General features: G+C 44.9%; 1 protein-coding gene across 2 annotated transcripts; it reads left to right on the forward strand.

The window, feature by feature from the left end:
* Positions 1–10,107: 10,107 nt before the first annotated feature.
* On the forward strand, positions 10,108–16,955 carry PDCD2 (programmed cell death 2). Of its 2 annotated transcripts, XM_027080580.1 has the most exons (6): positions 10,109–10,450; positions 11,010–11,252; positions 11,617–11,748; positions 13,702–13,805; positions 15,019–15,132; positions 16,390–16,955. In XM_027080580.1, the coding sequence occupies exons 1-6, from the start codon at positions 10,168–10,170 to the stop codon at positions 16,546–16,548; spliced, it is 1,035 nt and encodes a 344-aa protein (XP_026936381.1). In that variant the 5' UTR covers positions 10,109–10,167; the 3' UTR covers positions 16,549–16,955. The 2 variants fall into 2 exon arrangements, with proteins under 2 accessions (XP_026936389.1, XP_026936381.1); XM_027080588.1 differs by lacking the exon at positions 11,617–11,748 and having other exon boundaries at positions 10,108–10,450.
* The last annotated feature ends 2,790 nt before the right edge of the window (positions 16,956–19,745 follow it).

The following is a 19,745-nucleotide window of genomic DNA, read 5'->3' on the forward strand; positions in this document are numbered from 1 at the left end:
CCTAAATCTAACCCTTACCCGAAGCCTTACCCTAACCCGTACCCTAATCCTAACCCATATACTAACACTAACTGGTAACCTAACACGTACGCTAACCCTAAACCACTGTCGTACCCTAACCTGTACCCTAAACCGTCCTGGTTCCCTAACCCTATCCCTAACCCTAAACCTAACCCTTACCCGAAGCCTTACCCTAACCCGTACCCTAATCCTAATGCGTACACTAACACTAACCTGTACCCTAACACGTACGCTAACCCTAAACTGTTGTCGTACCCTAACCTGTACCCTAAACCGTACCCATTCCCTAACCCTAACCCTAATCCTAACCCTAAACTTAAACTTTATCCGAAGCGTTACCCTAACGCGTACCCTAATCCTAACCCGTACATTAACACTAATCTATACCCTAACACGTACGCTAACCCTAAACCGTTGTCATACCCTATCCTGTACCCTAAACCATCCCCGTTCCCTGACCCTAACCCTAACCCTAAAACTGACCCTTACCCAAAGCCTTACCCTAACGCATACCCTAATCCTCACCCGTACACTAACACTTACCCGTACCCTAACACGTACACTACCCCCAAACTGTTTTCATACACTAAACTGTACTCTAAACCGTCCCTGTTCCCTAACCCTAACCTTAACCCTAACCCTTACCCACAGCCTTACCCTAACCCATACCCTAATCCTAACCCATACACTAACACTAACCCATACCCTAACACGTACGCTAACCCTAAACCGTTGTCATTTCCTAACCTGTACCCTAAACCGTCCCTGTTCCCTAACCCTAAACCTAATGCTAAACCTAACCCTTAACCCGAAGCCTTACCCCAACCCGTACCCTAATCCTAACCCGTAAACTAACACTAACTCATACCCTAACACGTACGCTAACCCTAAACCATTGTCGTACCCTAACCTGTATCTTAAACCATCCCCATTCCCTATCCCTAACCCTAACCCTAACCCTTACCCGAAACCTTACCCTAACCCGTACGCTAATCCTAACACATACACTAACACTAACCCATATGCTAACAGGTATGTTAACCCTAAACCATTGTCATACCCTAACCTGTACCCTAAACCATCCCTGTTCCCTAACCCTAACCCTAACCCTAATACTTACTCGAAGCCTTACCCTAACATGTACCCTAATCCTAACCTGTACACTAACACTAACCCATACCCTAACACGTACACTAACCCTAAACCGTTGTCGTACCCTGACCTGTACACTAAACCATACCCGTTCCCTAACCCCGACCCTAACCTTAACCGTAACTGTAACCCTTATCTGAAGCCTTACCCTAACCCGTACCATGATGCTAACACTTACACTAATGCTAACCCATACCCTAACACGTACGCTAACCCTAGAGCTTGGTCGTACCCTAACATTTACCCTAAACCGTACCCCTAACCTAACCCTAACCCTAACCCTAACCGTAACCGTAACCCTTACACGAAGCCTTACCCAAACACGTACCTTAATCCTAACCCGTACACTAACAGTAACCATTATCCTAACACGTACGCTAACCCTAGAGTGTTGTCGTACCCTAAACTGTAACATAAACCGTACCTGTTCCCTAACCCTAACCCTAACCGTAACTCTTACCCGAAGCCTTACCCTCATCCGTACCTTAATCCTTACCCGTACACTAACACTTACCCATACCCTAACATGTATGCTAACCTTAGAGCGTTGTCATACCCTAACGTGTACCCTAAACCGTACCCGTTACCTAACCCTAACCCTAAACCTAACCTTAATTGTAACCCTTACCCGAAGCTTTAGCCTAAACTGTACCTTAATCCTAACCCATACTCTAATACTTACACGTATGCTAACCATAGAGCAGTGTTGTACACTAACCTGTACCCTAAAACGTACCAGTACCCTAACGCTAACCCTAAGCCTAACCATAACCGTAATCCTTACTGGAAGGCTTAACTTAACCCATAACTTAATCCTAAACTGTACACTAACTGTACCCCTTACCCTAACAGGTATGCTAACCCTAGAGCATTGTCGTGCACTGACCTGTACCCTAAACCGTACCCTTTCCCTAACCCTAACACTAACACTAAACCTAGCCGTAACCCTTACCAGAAGCCTTGCCATGACCCGTTCCTTAATCCTAATCCATACACTAATACTGACCCGTACCTTAACATGTACGCTAACCCTAGAGCGTTGAAGTACCGTAACCTGTACCCTAAACCGTACCCATTCCCTATCCCTAACTCTAACCCTAACCCTAACCCTTACCCAAAGACTTACCCTAACCCGTACATTAATCCTAACCCATACACTAACACTAACCCGTACTCTGACACGTATGCTAACCCTAGAGCATTGTCATACACTAACCTGTACCTTAAAACGTCCCTGTTCCCACACCTTAACCCTAAACCTAACCATAACTGTAAACCTTACCCGGAGCCTGACCCTAAACCGAACCTTGATCCTAACCGGTACACTAACACTAACCCATACCGTAACACATACACTAACACTAGAGCGTTATCGTACACTCAACTGTACCATAAATCGTACCCGTTCCCTAACCCTAACCATAACCGTAACCGTAACTCTTATCCACAGCCTTACCCAAACACGTACCTTAATCCTACCCCGTACACTAACACTAAACCATACCCTAACATGTACGCTAACCCTAGAGCATTGTCCTACCCTAACCTGTACCCTAAACTGTACCCATTCCCTAACACTAACCCTAACCTTAACCGTAACTGTAACCCTTACCCGAAGCCTTACCCTAATCTGTAACTGAATCCTAAACCATACCCTGACACTAACTCGTACCCTAACACGTACACTAACCCTAGAGCGTTGTCGTAAACTAACCTGTACCCTAAATCATACCCGTTCCCTAACCCTAACCATAACCGTAACCTTTACCTGAAGACTTACCCTAACCAGTACCTTAATCCTAAAATGTACACTAATGCTAACCCATACCCTAAAACATACGGTAACCCTAGAGCATTGTCGTATCCTAACCTATATCCTAAAATGTACCTGTTCCCTAAACCTAACCCTAATTTTAACTGTAACCATATCCCTTACCTGAAGCCTTACCTTAACCCATACCTTAATCTTAACCCGTACACTAACACTAAACCATACCCTAAAACGTACGCTAACCCTAGAGCATTGTCATACACTCACCTGTACCCTAAACCGTACCCGTTCCCTAACCCTAACCCTAACTCTAACTGTTACCGTAACACTTACCCGAAGCCTAACCCTAACCCGTACCTTAATCCTAACCCGTACGCTGTCAATAACCCATACCCTAACATGTACCCGAACCCTAGAGCATTGACGTAACCTAACCTGTACCCTAAATCATACCCGTTCCCTAACCCTAATCCTAACCCTAACTGTAACCCTTACCAAGAGCCTTATCCTAACCCGTACCTTAATCCTAACCCATACACTAACACTAACTCGTACCCTAACACATACGCTAACTCTAGAGTGTTGTCGTACACTAACCTGTACCCTAAACCGTACCCGTTCCGTAACATTAACCCTAACCCTAACTGTAACCATAACACTTACCTGAAGCCTTTCCGTAACCCGTACCTTAGTCCTAACCAGTACACTAACATTAACCCATACCCTAGCACATACGCTACCCTAGATCATTGTCGTACACTAACCTGTACCCTAAACCATACCTGTTCCCTAACCCTAACCGTAAGCATAATCCTTACCCGAAGCCTTACCCTACCCCTAAATTAATCCTAACCCATACACTAACCCATCACCGAACACGTATGCTAACCCTAGAGCGTTGTCATACCCTAACCTGTACCCGAAACCGTACAGGTTCCCTAACCGTAACCCTAACCATAACCATAACTGTAACCCTTACCCGCAGCCTTACCCTAACCCGTACCTTAATCCTAACCTGTACACTAACACTAACTCGTACCATAACACGTACCCTAACCCTAGAGCGTGGTCATACCCTAACCTGTACCCTAAATCATACCCATTACCTTACCCTCACCCTAAATCTAACAGTAACCGGAACCCTTACCAGAAGCCTTACCCTAACCCGTACCTTAATCCTAACCCGTACACTAACACTAACTTGTACCCTAACACTTACACTAACCCTAGAGTGTTGTCGTACACTAACCTGTATCCTTAACCATACCCGTTCCCTAACACTAACCCTAACCTTAACCGTAACCGTAACCTTACCCGAAGCCTTACACTAACCCGTACATTAATCCTAACCTGTACACTAACACTAACCTGTCACCTAACACATATGCTAACCCTACAGCGTTGTCATACACTAACCTATACCCGAAACCGTACAGGTTCCCTAAACCTAACCCTAACCCTAATCTTAACTGTATCCAAATCCCTTACCCGAAGCCTTACCCTAACCCGTACCTTAATCCTAACTCATACACTAACACTAACCCATACCCTAACACGTACAGTAATGCTACAGTGTTGTCGTACACTAACTTGTACCCTAAACCGTACCCGTTCCCTAACTCTAACCCTAACACAAACTGTAACCGTAAACCTTACCCAAATCCTTACCCTAACCCGTACCTTAATCCTAAACCGTACACTAACAATAACCCATACCATAATACGTACACTAACCCTAGAGTGTTGAAGTACCCTAACCTGTACCCTAAACCGTACCCGTTCCCTAACCCTAACTGTAACAGCAACCCTTACCCGAAGCCTTAACCTAACCTGTACCCTAATCCTAACCCGTACCCTAACACTAACCCATACCCTAACACGTACGCTAACCCTAGAGCGTTGTCATACACTAACCTACACCCTACACCATCCCCGTTCCCTAACCCTAATCCTAACCCTTACCATACGCCTTACTCTAACCCGTACCCTAATCCTAACCTGTACACTAACACTTACCCTTACCCTAACACGTACCCTAACCCTAACCCGTTGTCATACCCTAACCTGTAACCTAAGCTTTACCCGTTCACTAACCGTAACCCTAACCCTAATCGTAACCCTTACCCGAAGCCTTGCCCCAACACGTACGCTAATCCTAACCTGTACACTAACACTAACCCTTACCCTAACACGTACCCTAAGCCTAACCCATTGTCGTACCCTTACCAGTACCCTAAACCGTCCCCGTTCCCTAACCCTAACCCTAACCCTAACCCTTACCCTAGGCCTTACCCTAACCCGTTCCATAATCGTTACCCGTACACTAACACTAACCCATACTGTAACACGTACCCTAACACTAAACTTTTGTCGAACCCTAAGCCGTACCCTAAACCGTACCCGTTCCGTAACCCAAACCCTAAACCTAAACCTAACCCTAACCCTTACCCTAAGCCTTACACTAAACCGTACCCTAATCCTAACCCATTGTCGTACCCTAACCTGTACCCTAATCTATAGCCGTTCTGTAACCCTAACCCTAACAACAACCATAACCATAAGCCTTACCCTAACCCGTACCTTAATCCTAACCCGTACACTAACACTAACCCGTACCCTAACACGTACCCTAACTCTAACTCATTGTCATACTCTAACCTGTACCCTAAACTTGACCCATTCCCTAATCCTAACACTAACCCTAACACTTACCATAAGCCTTACCCTAAACCGTACCGGAATCCTAACCCATTCCCTAACGCTAACCCAAATCCTAACCCTAACCATAACCATAACCCTTACCCTACGCCTAACCCTAAGCCATACCCTAATCTTAACCCCTACACTAAAACTAACCTGTACCCTAACACGCACACTAAACCTAACCCGTTGTTGTACCCTAACCTGTACCCTAAACTGGACCCGTTCCCAAACACTAACCCTAACCCTAACCCTATCCCTTACCATATGCCTTAACATAACCCGTCCCCTAATCCTAACCCGTACGCTAACAGTAACCCATACCCTAACACGTGCCCTAACCATAACCCGTTGTGGTTCACTAACCTGTATCCTAAACCGTACCCATTCCCTAAACCTAACCCTAACCCTAACCCTTACCCTAACCCTTATCCTAAGCTTTACACTAACCCGTTTCCTAATTCTAACCCGAACACTAACCCTAACCCTAACCCTAACCCTAACCAGTTTTCGTACCCTACCCTGTATCCTAAACCGTACCCGTTCCCTAACCCTAACCCTAACCCTAACAAAAACCCTAACCCTAACACTTACCCTAAGCCTTACGCTAACCCGTACCCTATTCCTAACCCATACACTAACAGTAATCCGTACCCGAACATGTGCCCTAAACAGAACACGTTGTCATACCCTAACCTGTAACCTATACCATACCCGATCCCTAACCCTAACCCTAACACTTACCCAAAGCCTTAACCTAACCCATACACTAACACTAACCCGTACCCTAACACATAGCCTAACCCTAACCAGTTGTCTACTGCAACCTATACCCTAAATCATACCCGTTCCCTGACACTAACCCTAATCCTAACCCTTACCCTAATGCTTACCCTAAACCTTACCCTACCCCGTACCCTAATCCTAACCCGAACACTAACTTGTACCCTAACCCTAAACCATTTTCACACCCTAACCTGTATCCTAAACCATTCCCGTTCCCTAACCCTAACCCTTACCCTAAGCCTTACCCTAACCCGTACCCTAATCGTAACCCGTACACTAACACTAACCCATACCCTAACACATACCCTAACCCTAACCCGTTGTCATACACTAACGTGTACCCTAAACCGTACCGGTTCCCTAACCCTAACCCTATCCCTAATCCTAACTCTAACCCTTACCCTAAGACTTACACTAACCCATACCCTAATCCTAACACGTACACTAACACTGACCCGTACCCTAACACATAACCCTAAACCTAACCCGTTGTCTTACCCTAACCTGTACCCTAAACCATACCCTAATCCTAAACCGTACACTAACACTAACCCTTACCCTAACACATTCCCTAACCCTAAGCCATTGTCGTACTCTCACCTGTTCCCGAAACCATACCCGTTCTTTAACCCTAACCCTAACCCTTACTCTATGCTTTACCCTAACCCTAACCCTAACAGGTTCCCTAACCCTAACGTGCTGTCTTGCCCTAACCTGTACCATAAACCGTATCCATTCCCTAACCCTAATCCTAACCCTAGCCCTAACACTAACCCTAACACTTACCTTAAGCCTCACCCTAAACCGTACCCTAGTCCTAACCCATACACTAACACTAACACGTACCCTAATCCTAACCTGTTGTCGTACCCTAACCTTTATCCTAAACCGTACCCATTCCCTAAGCCTAACCCTAAGCCTAACCCTAACCCTAACCCTAACCCTTACCCTAAGCCTTCCCCTAAGCCGTACCCGAATTCTAACCCGTACACTAACACTAACCCATACCCTAACATGTACTCTAACCCTAACCCATTGTCGTACCCTAACCTGTACCATGAACCGTACCCGTTCCCTAACCCTAACCCTAACCGTAACCCTAACCCTTACCCTAAGCCTTACCCTAAACCTAACCCGTACACTAACATTAACCCATACCCTAACCCGTACCCTAACCCGTACCCTTTCCTGTACCCATACCCTAACCCTAACCCTAACCCTTGCGTAGCGGGAGCTCAAAGCTCTCTCCTCAGGCACGGCTGTGGTCTCTGGGGGAGGCAGAGCTCTGGTCTAGGAGATGCAGCTGTGGGGTCTTTTCCTCTGCCTGGTGACGGATCCCCAAGGTGAGTGTCTCAGGTTCAGGGCCGGTCTATGGGGATGATTGTGGCTTCAGGTGTATAAGAGGGACTGATTCTCCTTGTTCTCAGGTGTCTTGTCTGATCTGACACTGCAAAGTCTGGCCCAGGACTGGTGAAGCCCTCACAGACCCTGTCCCTCACCTGTGCCGTCTCCGGGGGCTCTGTAACCAGCAGTTACTACTGGAATTGGATCTGCCCACGCCCTGGGGAAGGGTTGGAGTGGATGGGGTACTGGACAGGGAGTACAAGCTACAACCTGCTTTCCAAGGCCGAATCTCCATCACTGCTGACACGTCCAAGAACCAGTTCTCCCTGCAGCTGAGTTCTGTGACCACCGAGGACACAGCCGTGTATTACTGTGCAAGAGACAGTGAGAGGAAGTCAGTGTGAGCCCAGACACAAACCTCTCTGCAGGGAGACAGGAGGGGCTGGGCTGTAGGGGAGCTCAGAGACTAGTCCCAGGAGCCGGTGCAGCGGGTGGCAGGGAAGGTGGTTTCGGTTGGGATTGAGAATTACCTCTCCACGACGTTCAGCTGCCCCAAGGGACATTTCAAGTTTTTTCTGTCTCTGAATTCTCATATTCTCAGTGCAGCCAACAAATGAGAAAGTTACATTGTCTATTTGCAGATGGGATATCATCAGTCACTAGGGATGTGTCCATCAAGTTCCTATATCTTATTTATTTTTCTTGACAAAGAGAACATCCAGAAGACTCTCAGCTTCCCTGTGATTCGAAAACATTTCCACAAAGGGAGGTACCAGCACATTTCATCAACTCTGTGTCCAAACCCAACTTCGACCCCCTCACGCACAGGTGGCCCACATATAGGACCTCCTGTCAGACAGGCACATATGACCTCAGGGGGTTATGATCAGTGCACCCCCAGGACCTCTGTCCACAGGGTCTCTCTCCCCCCAGGATATGTTAACCTCCTGCTTCTGATTTACTGGGGTGGATGTTGAACCCACCCCAACATAACGCTCTGCCTTCTACCTTTTAAATTCTCCCTCTACCTGTCCTAGACCCTGAGCACCGCGGGGTTAGGGTTAGGGTTAGGGTTAGGGTAGGGTTAGGGTTACAGTTAGGGTTAAAAAAAGCACACAAGAGCTCAGAAAACCAAGTAGTGTTTCCCTCTGTGAGGGGAATTTATGAGGTAAATCTCCATTTGAAAGGGTGTCTCCCTCTCTGTACCAGGAATAGGGTAACTGAAGCTCAAGAAACTTTTACCTATGGAGAAGGCCTGGACTTAAATCTACATAACAAACATACCCTTGTTTACTATGCACTGCCTGATGACCTCCTTTAACTGGCTTCCCCCCTCTCCCAACACCTTTTGTTTTTTAACTGAAGATGGTATGTAAGGGAGATTAGGTCATTTCCTGAGTTAGTTTTCCTGGTGTTGACCTGAAACAAACAGACAGCCAGATATTTCTCCAGCAAATATGGGTTTATTCTCAGGATCGGGAGAAAATCACAACTTGGAGGTCTGCAACCACAGCAAGGCACATGAGCATCCCCATGAGTCAAGGGAAGGAAACACCTCTGCAGAAAGGAAGAGGACCCTGAACGGGCTATAGCAAACAGTACACAACTTTTTATTGGCTGAGTCCTTGAGTCCTGGCTCAGTCCTTTCTTGAGGCCAGGAAATGAGAGTCTTTCTTCTCACTGTGGGGCTCCGCAATTGCGGTAACGCATGAGAGCTCTCCGTTCTGGTCTCCCCGTCCTATTTAATTGAGGTTTCTGCTTATTAATTTTTACAACACTAACCCCCAACTCTTAGCCCTTGGCCCAATCCCTAAACCCAAACCTAACTCCTAACCCTTAACTCTAGGCCCTAACCCCTAAGCTTATCCCTTCCCCACCATCCTAAACCCTCTCCCTAACTGCACCCTTCACGCCACCCTCCGTCCCTTTCCTGGACCAACTGGGCCAATGACATTTCTGAATCTTTCAGCATCTCCACCCTGCCTCTCCCCGCCACCCTACAGCCCCGCCTCCAGGGCTCAGGAGGCGACTGCGGTCATCCGCCCCTAGGTGAGCGGATATGTGCTCCCAGACCCAGAGCGTTCAACAGCGTCTGCTGGACGTGCCCAGGCCGTGAGGAAGTCAGAGAGCCCGCGCTCCGCTGCACTTAGCTCACCTAAACGCCCTCCAAGACCTCCACGTGACCCCCGGGGACTCAAGCGGCTTCGCGCCCCTGCCCCAGCAACCAATCGTAAGTCAGGGACAACGAAGCCGGCCCACGCCAGGCCTCCCCATGGCCCCGCCCCCTCTCCACTGCCGTCCAATTGCTTCTGGCTGGCCGTCCTCCGCGCTTCCGCGGCGACTTCCGCTGTCGGCGGCGGGGCGGCAGGTCGAGGGGCCTAATTCCTGCGCCTATGGCATCCGGGAGCGTCGGGCTGGCTGAGCTGGGTTTTGTGGAGGCGGCGCCGGCGTGGCGGCTGCGCAGCGAGCAGTTCCCCAGTAAGGTGGGCGGCCGGCCGGCGTGGCTCGGCGCAGCCGGGCTGCCGGGGCCCGCGGGGCTGGCCTGCGCGCTGTGCGGCCGCCCACTGGCCTTCCTGCTGCAGCTGTACGCACCGCTTCCGGGCCGCGCCGACGCCTTCCACCGCGGTCTCTTCCTTTTCTGCTGCCGAACGCCACCGTGCTGCGCCGGCCTACGCGGTGAGCGGCCCGGGGCCCGGGTAGCGCGTGCGCGGTGAGAGGCCTGCGGCCCCGGTCGCGCGTGCGCTGCCTTGCTCGCGGTCAGGGCCCAGGGACCGTGCAGCCTCCTCTGCGACCCCGCCGCGGGCCTCTCCCCTGTACCCCGCGAGCGTTTCCGGGGGTGGGGATGAGTTCCAAGGGCTCGCGCCTTCTTCGACCCCAGCTTTTTGTTAATCAGTCGGTAGTAGGTGTTCAGATGATAGAACCTGTAATTTTTCGGAAACCTGGGTTCCAACACGTTGCTCATATGTATGTAGTCTGACTTAATGTTACTTTTGTTACTAATTTGAACAAGCTCAAAGAGCCTACTTAGTTGTATGGACTTTAAAAAGTTTCTCGTTTTCACTCTTATTTTTTCTTCCTTTCCAGCAAATAAGCTTTTTGAAAGCAAAAACTTTCTATTTTTCTTTTTAAAAAATGACTGTCTTTTCAGTCCTGTGTGGAGTGAAGGCTCAAATATTTGAATTGCTATGTTGTTTTATTTAAAACATGTGTAACGTTTCTCCTTCTCTCTCCTTAGTTTTTAGAAATCAGTTGCCTAGGAGAAATGACTTCTATGCCTATGAGCCACCTTCTGAGGATCCCCCGCTGGAGACAGGAGAATCCGTGTGCCTCCAGCTCGAGTCCGGTGCTCATCTCTGCAGAGTTTGTGGCTGTTTAGGCCCCAAAACATGCTCCCGATGTCACAAGGCACATTACTGCAGCAAGGAGCATCAGACTCTGGACTGGAGATTGGGACATAAGCAGGCTTGTACACAAGAAGGTCAGTCAATTCTGTTTTTATTTTTAAATCTCAGCTCAGTTTCATAGTGTCTGTCAGGCCAAATCTTTCATTTTGAGGATAAACATTAACATTACAAAAGGTGTAATACTTTTCAAAGCTTTGGTTAACTAGTGACATAAACACCTTTATGAAGAAGGAACCGTGAGGTCTTGCCCACTCACGTCCCAGCCTAGCTTTAGTATAGTCATTTAATTTATGAGCCATAATCTAAAATGCTGGAGCTACATATGTTAATTACTAGGGAAAACTGTTATGACATGGAATACACTTCAGATATAGGAAATTATTTGACCTTCCAAACTAAATGATTACTAATGATGCTAGTTACCTTACTTTGTTTCAGGTGATTTGGACAGTACAGTTCCAGACCACAGCTTCCTTTTTCCAGAATTTGAAATTGTAATAGAAACAGAAGATGAGATTATGCCTGAAGTTGTGGGAAAAGATGATGAATCAGAGATTATAGGTAGCATGGGTAAGGAATCAGTTTCAAAACTCATTCATTAAATATACACTACTATGTATAAAATAGATAACTAATGAGAACCTACTGTATAGCATAGGGAACTCCACTCAGTGCTCTGTGGTGAACTAAATAGGAAGGAAATCTATAAAAGGGGATATATGTATAAGGAAAAAAAGGAAAAAGGTGGGGGGAAGAATAGTGAATCTAGTTGAAGCAGAGAGAAAGTAGAGGGTCAAGTGTCCCAACATTCCAGCCTCAAGGGACATGTTGTCACCCATTTCAGGGGACACTGACGGCCTGCCATGGAGACCTAGGGATTAGAGAACCAGTTTGGAGACACCCGTCTTAGATCATTGCTAAGACAAAAAACGTTTTTCTTTTTAACTAACATATGAGAAGATTCAGTGCCAGATGTTTAAAAGCACCTAGGGAGAGGGATGCTATGTTTGTTGGTGGGTAGTAGTGTTAGAGAGTGTGCTTTGGGGAAGAATTCACTGATGAAGGAGTCTGATAGAAAATTTCCAATAACAGGTGAGAGAGAACTCCCTGTATTGAGTGTCCAGTGAAATGAAACCATGCTGTATCTAAACTGGACAGTGCATGCCATTGATCCACACTGTCTCTGCTCCCTCAGACATGGGGCCAATAAAGTAATAAGCAATAGAAATGTAAAAAAAAAAAAAGAATAAAAAACCTCTTTCATTAAGTGATTAAATATAATGCTTGAAAGGAAGGGCTCAAGATGCCAAGAAGAGAAGCACTGATAGGAAAAGGCAACTCACTTGGGAGGCTGCAACCTATACTTTTCAAATATTGCCTCATTTGAAGATATCCGTTCTGTACTTCCCTCCTTGGCATATACAGGAACGTTCTGGTTCCTGTAAACATGTCAGAGGAAGTATCCAGGTGGTCAGTTGGGTGGGGCTGCACAGGATGCTGGAAACTTGGAAAGTTTATCTGGCTCCAGGATTTGTTTCTCTGATTGAGATGGTGGACATGAGAGTGCCTAGCAGTGTTTGGTGGGCAGCAGGGGGCCCTTTTATCTGGCAAGTTTCAGATACTTGATTTCATCAGTTACTTCAAGGTTATCATACTCTGGAGCAGTGCCTGTGCTGAGACTGAGCCGTAGCCAAAATTGATCCAACACTTACTCTGTACCACGGGCCTTTTGTGCATGATCTTACTAAAGTCTTGACATCAGAACAATATGTTAGAAACTCTGCCCCATTTTGCAGTGAGGAATTTGAGGTTCTGGGTATAACTTGCTTGGTCGTATAACTGACTAAAGTTGTTAAGTTCTAGAACTGAAGTCTGAGCTCACGTCTTACTCCAAAACTTGAGCCAAAATGTAGATTTCAGAATCTAAATTAAATTTTGGATTAGAATGTCAGCTTACTGGCTTACAGTTCACATTCAGGGTATCAGAAATATCTTCTGAGTTACAAAGACTCGATCCTGTTGGGGATGGTGGTGTTTCAGGTAGCTGAGATTCCAGAGGTGAGTGTGAAGGAGTGAGCTGGTAGGGTTAGGGCATGTGATGACTGAATGAGTGTAAGGGAAAGGAGAGATGAAACATGAAGAGATTGGAAGTAAGAGTCCAGATGGGTGAAGGACACTAGTGATAAGCAGGGCTCATATTTTTTGGGTGCCCTTTTGTGTGCTGGGCACAGCAGTCCTCAGACTGGGATTTGGGGTCTGTTCTTTTAATTTGGAGTTTTAAAGAGAAGCTCTTACTAGGAGCCGGCATAGTAATAATGCTTCATGGAGTACCTGCAAAGTCAGATGGTCTTAAAGCACAAACATTAATGAATTAAAATAGGAAAGCCTGTAGAAACATCTGGCCTTCACTGTCTGATTTAACACTAAGTTGGTTGTTTAAAACTGGCTTCCCTCAGCATGTGTTTATTGTCCAGACATGGAGATTATTCCTGTTGCATAATAGTTATGTTGATAATTTTTTAGGTGAAACACCTGAGGAAGAACTGGATTCCATGGCAAAACATGAATCTAGGGAAGATAGAATTTTCCAGAAGTTTAAAACCAAAATATCCTCTGAACCAGAACAGGTAAAATAGAATTCATTTACAGCTCCTTCTGTTCTTTTCAGGTGGTGGTTTAGGGGTATAAACCCTGAGTAGGGAATTCCCTGGCAGTCCAGTGGTTAGGACTCTGCACTTCCATCGCTGGGGGCCCAGGTTTGATCCCTGGTTGGGGAACTAAGAAACCAACCTGCAACATTAGCACAAAGACCACTGTGGTTTTGTGAAAAGAATAATGCGTTTTGCTGTTATGAAGAATTCTGGCTTCTTGAATTACATATTGACCTTCTGATGTAATTGTATCTACGGTGTGGGGAAAAAAAAAGAGTGGTTTCGAGGATTAAGGTAGATTGTAGACTCACAGTAAGTATTCAGCAAATGCTTCCCTTTGCCTCTTTTCTTCCATTAACTTTATTCCCCTTAACTTCCCTTACCATAAACATAAATCACTAAAGAAGACAGCTAAATTCCCATAAGCCAGTCGCTAGAGCAAATCAACATCCAGGGGCTTATAGGAAGAGTAGGTCTAGGTCCTAAATACTGAGAAGGTAGTTTTTAGCAACACATATGCTTTTAACAAGAAATATTGAGGAAGGTCACTCATTTGTTACATAAGATGTTATAACAAAATTTACTTCTGTTTTATTTAAACACTGTGGCTCACTTGGTATTTGTTCCTTTAAAAATTGTTAACTAAGTTTCCTTATATCTGTGTGAAGGTAAGCACAGACCCTGGGCTGCATGTTAGATTGACAACCTGGTGATGGGGAAATAGGATTATTGTTAGTCTCTTCACAAAATAGTCATAGGATTCAGATTCTAACCATATTGACATCTAAGAAAAATAATTTGGATATCCTGAATCAGATAAGCTGAAACAGTCCCTTTGATCAGGGGCCCCAAACCCTGGGCCAAGGACCGGTACCGTGAAGCTTCAGCTGCCACTCCCCATCGCTCGCATTCACGCCAGAACCACCCCCTTCCCCCTCCCTGTCCGTGCAAAAATTGTCTTTCACGAGACAAAACCAGTCCCTGGTGCCAAAAAGGTTGGGCACCGCTGCCTTTGATGACACTGAGAACGGTCTTAATTGTGCCCAGTGGAGGGGCGCAGGGGGACAGACAGTAAAGTGGTTTTCAGATGAGCGTTTCATCAATCGTAAGAGTACGTACAAAGCTTCTCTAGATGATCCTCAGATCACATGAGATGTTGGTGATTGAAACTGATCCTTATTGATTTTAGATTCTCAGATACGGCAGAGGGATTGCCCCCATCTGGATCTCTGGTGAAAATATCCCTCAAGAAAAGGATATTCCAGATTGCCCCTGTGGTGCCAAGAGAATATTTGAATTCCAGGTATGACCTTAAATAAGTACTATTTTAGTATGTAATTACCCTGATTTATAATTTTAAGCATTAAAAAACTTTGCCAAAGTAACATATGTGTATGGGTCCCTATGGTGTTATGGAAGGTTCCCTATAATGAAAATCAGTAGTTTCCTACCCCACCTTAGGGCTTGTTACAAGGAGGGAATTATCTTTTACTGGTTATCTGGTAGTTATTTCTATCTTTAAATAGCATGCTTTTTCTGAGATTTATCAGTTTACTAGTTTTTTAGACATCTGTTGACTGACTTCTGCAGTAGTGAGGATTTAAATGTAGTCACTCACACCATCTAGACCATTGCCCACTTCCCAGTGTGGTTAGGGTCAATATTATTTTAGTGCCTCTATTGTTACCTTTATAATTTAAAATAATATACCTTTTTTACAATATTTGACTCTCTCCTTTGTGAGAGTGTTTCAGAACGCTTACTCTGTTTAGTCTTGGTTTGTAGATTTGTTAGGAGAACAAATTAATGTAATCATTAAGGTAACCGCCCCCCCAACAAGAAGTTGTTAGCATCAAAATCCGTTTGGGTTGGGCGGAAATGCTCCTGAATTGTGGATTCACTAACCTTATAAAGTGATATTTGTTTCTTAGGATAAAAAAAAGGATTTTTGTGGACTGATCCAAAACTAATTGGTTCTTACTGCCAGAGCTCTGACTGACGCCCAAGATGAGCTGACGGTGGTTGTATAAAGCAATTTGATAACAGTAGTGGCAGTGCTGGCTCTTACTCTTTCCCATGAGACCACTGACTCCTAAGACCCATTTCTAGTCTATACAAATACATCAATAGATTTCCTTTTTGTATTCTACTAGGTTAGTGTTTCTTCAGAGTCATAGTAACAGCATCTGCTATTCAGGTTGTAAATAACCCAAAATAAGAGTTGCCCAAAGAGAAGCCTCATCCCTATTTTGTGGCATATTATTAATAAAAAAATAATTAGGTTAACAGCCAGGTCAAATAGATCAGCTGATCTTATTATACTTAGGAACTTCTTTCTTAAACGAAAAAGAAAGACACCAAATAGAGAGGGACTTTAAAGAAACATAGAGTTGCAAAGTATTTTTAGATTGTTAAGTATGTTAACACCATTAATGTCTTTAATCTTGCTGTGGAGTGTGGAGATGGAGAGACCAGGATCCCCAGGAAGGTCTGGTCTGTTGAAAGCAGACTGTGCTCATCACCGCCAAGGAGCGCTCTGACTGTGCCATCCTTTTCCCAGGTCATGCCTCATCTGCTCAACTACCTGAAGGCCGACAGACTGGGCAGGAGTGTCGACTGGGGCGTCCTGGCCGTCTTCACCTGTGCTGAAAGCTGTGGCCTGGGCACTGGCTACACAGAGGAATTTGTTTGGAAGCAAGATATAACAGATACTGCCTAAAGACAACTGTGTGAAGCCTCAAAATATTCATCATCTCTTAGACCTTCCAATTCCATTTCTAGGACTTTATCCTAAGGAAATAATTATACCAGAGATACACAAAGATGTTGTTTTAGGTGTTGTGTATCTGTCCAGCAGGAGGCTACACAGTCTTAATGATACAGACTTATATGCACATCAAGTAAGATAAAGATGCCAAGGTACCATTGTAGATGGTATTCATAGTATGCTATTTTTGTAAAAATATTTATACACATGTATATACACCAAAAATATCTGGAATGAAATGCACTAGGTGTGAACTGGTTAACTGAACAGTGGGACTAAGTGACATGATCTTTTTACTTATATGTATATTTCTTTCTATAATAAAAATGGGTTATGTGCCTAATTAAGTCAAACCATCACTCAAGAGCATTTCTCCCCTAAAATTTGCAAAGTTAAAACAAGGAGAAAAATATTTGGGTAAAACCCCAAGAGACTTCCTGAGTTCAAAGAGAAGCTCTACTTCAAAACTGACTTTGGTCAGCCAGTGGCACTGCTTATAGACCAGAGACTGAAAGGTCTTCTCTTTCCATCTCCCCATCTCACAGCACTGTCCACATGGCAAGTAAACCCAAATAAGGACAGGGAATCAGCCACGGGAATTTCCCTGGGTCAGCCTGAGGGAAGGCTCTGAGGTAGCTTTCAAGTGAGGGATATTGTTTCCGATGCCTCTGTTTACACAAGCGGTTCCTGAATCAATGCCACCAGCCACGCTAAGGCTCCTTCCAGCCCCAGGTGATTTATACTTGTGATAATTCCCAATTCTCTTGGTGCTGGGCAGGCTTCACTGCTGCGAAGGCAAACTTGGAGACATTGCTGTTGATCACTGCGTGAAGACCAGCAGCTAGTTCTGGTAACATCCCTGCTAACCCTGAAATGCACTGCCACCATAAACACATCTTTTTGGAGGTAATATCACTTGCTAATATCACTGACTTGGCTATTTCACTATAGTTTTTTATCAGGAAAGCCTGGCCTTTTAGTCCATATCACGTGTGTGTGGATATGTATGTAATTTATATAAAGATACATAAAATACTGGACTAGTGGGGCCTTCATAGCCCAAACTATAAATCAGAAGTTTGCCCCAGTAGGACAGCATCCTGACTGCGAAGGACTTTTTAAGCAAATTGTTTAGGGTCTGTCTATTTGGAGAGATCCCCAGATTATGTAGACATTCTTGCAGGCATGTTGGTAACCCACCAAGCTATCCTTTAGGTGTGTATCCCTGCCAAGGTCTGGAGATGACAGCAAGTTCACCGGGCATTTCCATTTGGAGACAGACTTCCAGCACTGACTTGGCAACCATGTCCAAAAAAAGCAATTAGTTGAAAATAACTAAAACAAAAATAAGAAAATTTAGATAAATAAAAAAAGCAACTCAGTTGCCTCTAGATATGTCAAGACATTTAAAAACCTTCATGCCAACCATGAAATGACCGACACATCTCACCCAGCAGCTGCTCCTGCGGAGGACATCAATCACTACTGCCAACCCATGCATGCTGTCCCCCAAACCTCTGCTTGGCCCAGATACTGCCTGACCAGGCAGCTCACCCTACTGTAGAGAGCAGTGCAGTCACCTGTCCCTTTTTGATACATTGAATGCTGGTCTCATCATCCTTTGACAATTCAGAGATCACAGCAAAGAAAAAATGTTTCAGTGCTTTTGATATTCATATTAGTGGTAGTGTTCTGTTATTCTAACTAACTCATCATCCCACGTGTCTTTAAAAATTAAGGGTTCTCAGCGTAAAATACGTAATATAGAACTGATCAAATAAAAACCCTGTAGTCTGAATCTGGATTGGATATATTAGTACGAACTCATGAGGTATTTTATCTTGAAAACTTTTAAAGGGAAAGAAGCAAGAACTTATCCTGCTATGTGAAAGAAGTATATAACTATATAAAAAAGTATTCTAACAAATCATGAAAAAAATAATTAGAATTTTATCTTTTGCAACCCACTAATGAATTAGTGGATCAATCAGAAGACGCCAATCAGACATTAAATCCCTAACAAACACTACTTACAGTCTTTACAAAGAGATCAAGCCTTTAGATGCAGTCACCCACCGGCAGGAAATGCAGAGAACAGAGGGACATGCTGGCTGCACCATCCTGAGTTTGCAAATAGCAAGACAGACTGTAAGAAACTACCAGCCAAACAGCCTATAAATTTGAGATGGCAGGGGAACTTAAGGAATAAAGCAGACATAAAAACATCAATTTATTAAAATGGAAGACTAACCTATATTGGTGTTTAGGTAATTACTGTAAAAGGATAATGGTTATTTGGGTGGGTGGTGTTGCTGGACTGGTGCATAAGGAGTAACAAGAATTCAGTAAAGTGACTGGAAATAAATCTATCAGCAATAATTTTAAAGTCTTATGAAAAATGCCATTAATAATGAACTAAAATACTTAGGAATTAACTTTTATGTAATGTAAAGCCCTATATGAAAAAAATTATGAAACTTTACTGAAGAACCTAAAGGAAGACTCACACATGGGGAAACAATTCTTTCTTGAATAGAAGGAGATTATACTGGACTGATGTCTTTCCGATTCATCCATACATTACTGACATCACTGATGACTGGAAAATGCAAGAAAAGGGTACCTCATACACCATGTTCTCTCTGGACTGTAACCTGGTATGGATCTATCAAAACCTAGAATGTATAAATGCTCTTAATACAGTGACTCCTCTTCTAGGCATGTTACTACAGAAATACCTGTACTTATCCACAAATACACATAAAAGGATGTTCCCTGCAGCACCTGTTTATAATAGTAAAACACTACAGGTAACATAAATGACCATAATTACGGAAATGGTTAAATATATAAAGTTGTGTAACCATCAGATTACATCATGTGGCACCATCAGATTCCATTTCATGGCAGTATGTTTGTCATGGAAAAATGTGTATGATATAGTGACTAAAAAAAGGAAGCTATAGGGGCTTCCCTGGTGGCGCAGTGGTTGGGGGTCCGCCTGCTGATGCAGGGGACACGGGTTCGTGCCCCGGTCCAGGAAGATGCCACATGCCGCGGAGCGGCTGGGCCCGTGAGCCATGTCCGCTGAGCCTGCACGTCCGGAGCCTGTGCTCCGCAACGGGAGAGGCCACAACAGGGAGAGGCCC

The sequence above is a fragment of the Aethalodelphis obliquidens genome, unplaced genomic scaffold, assembly GCF_003676395.1.
Source record: "Aethalodelphis obliquidens isolate GAN/ISIS:26980383/991018 unplaced genomic scaffold, ASM367639v1 scaffold3, whole genome shotgun sequence".
Lineage (NCBI taxonomy): Eukaryota > Metazoa > Chordata > Mammalia > Artiodactyla > Delphinidae > Aethalodelphis > Aethalodelphis obliquidens.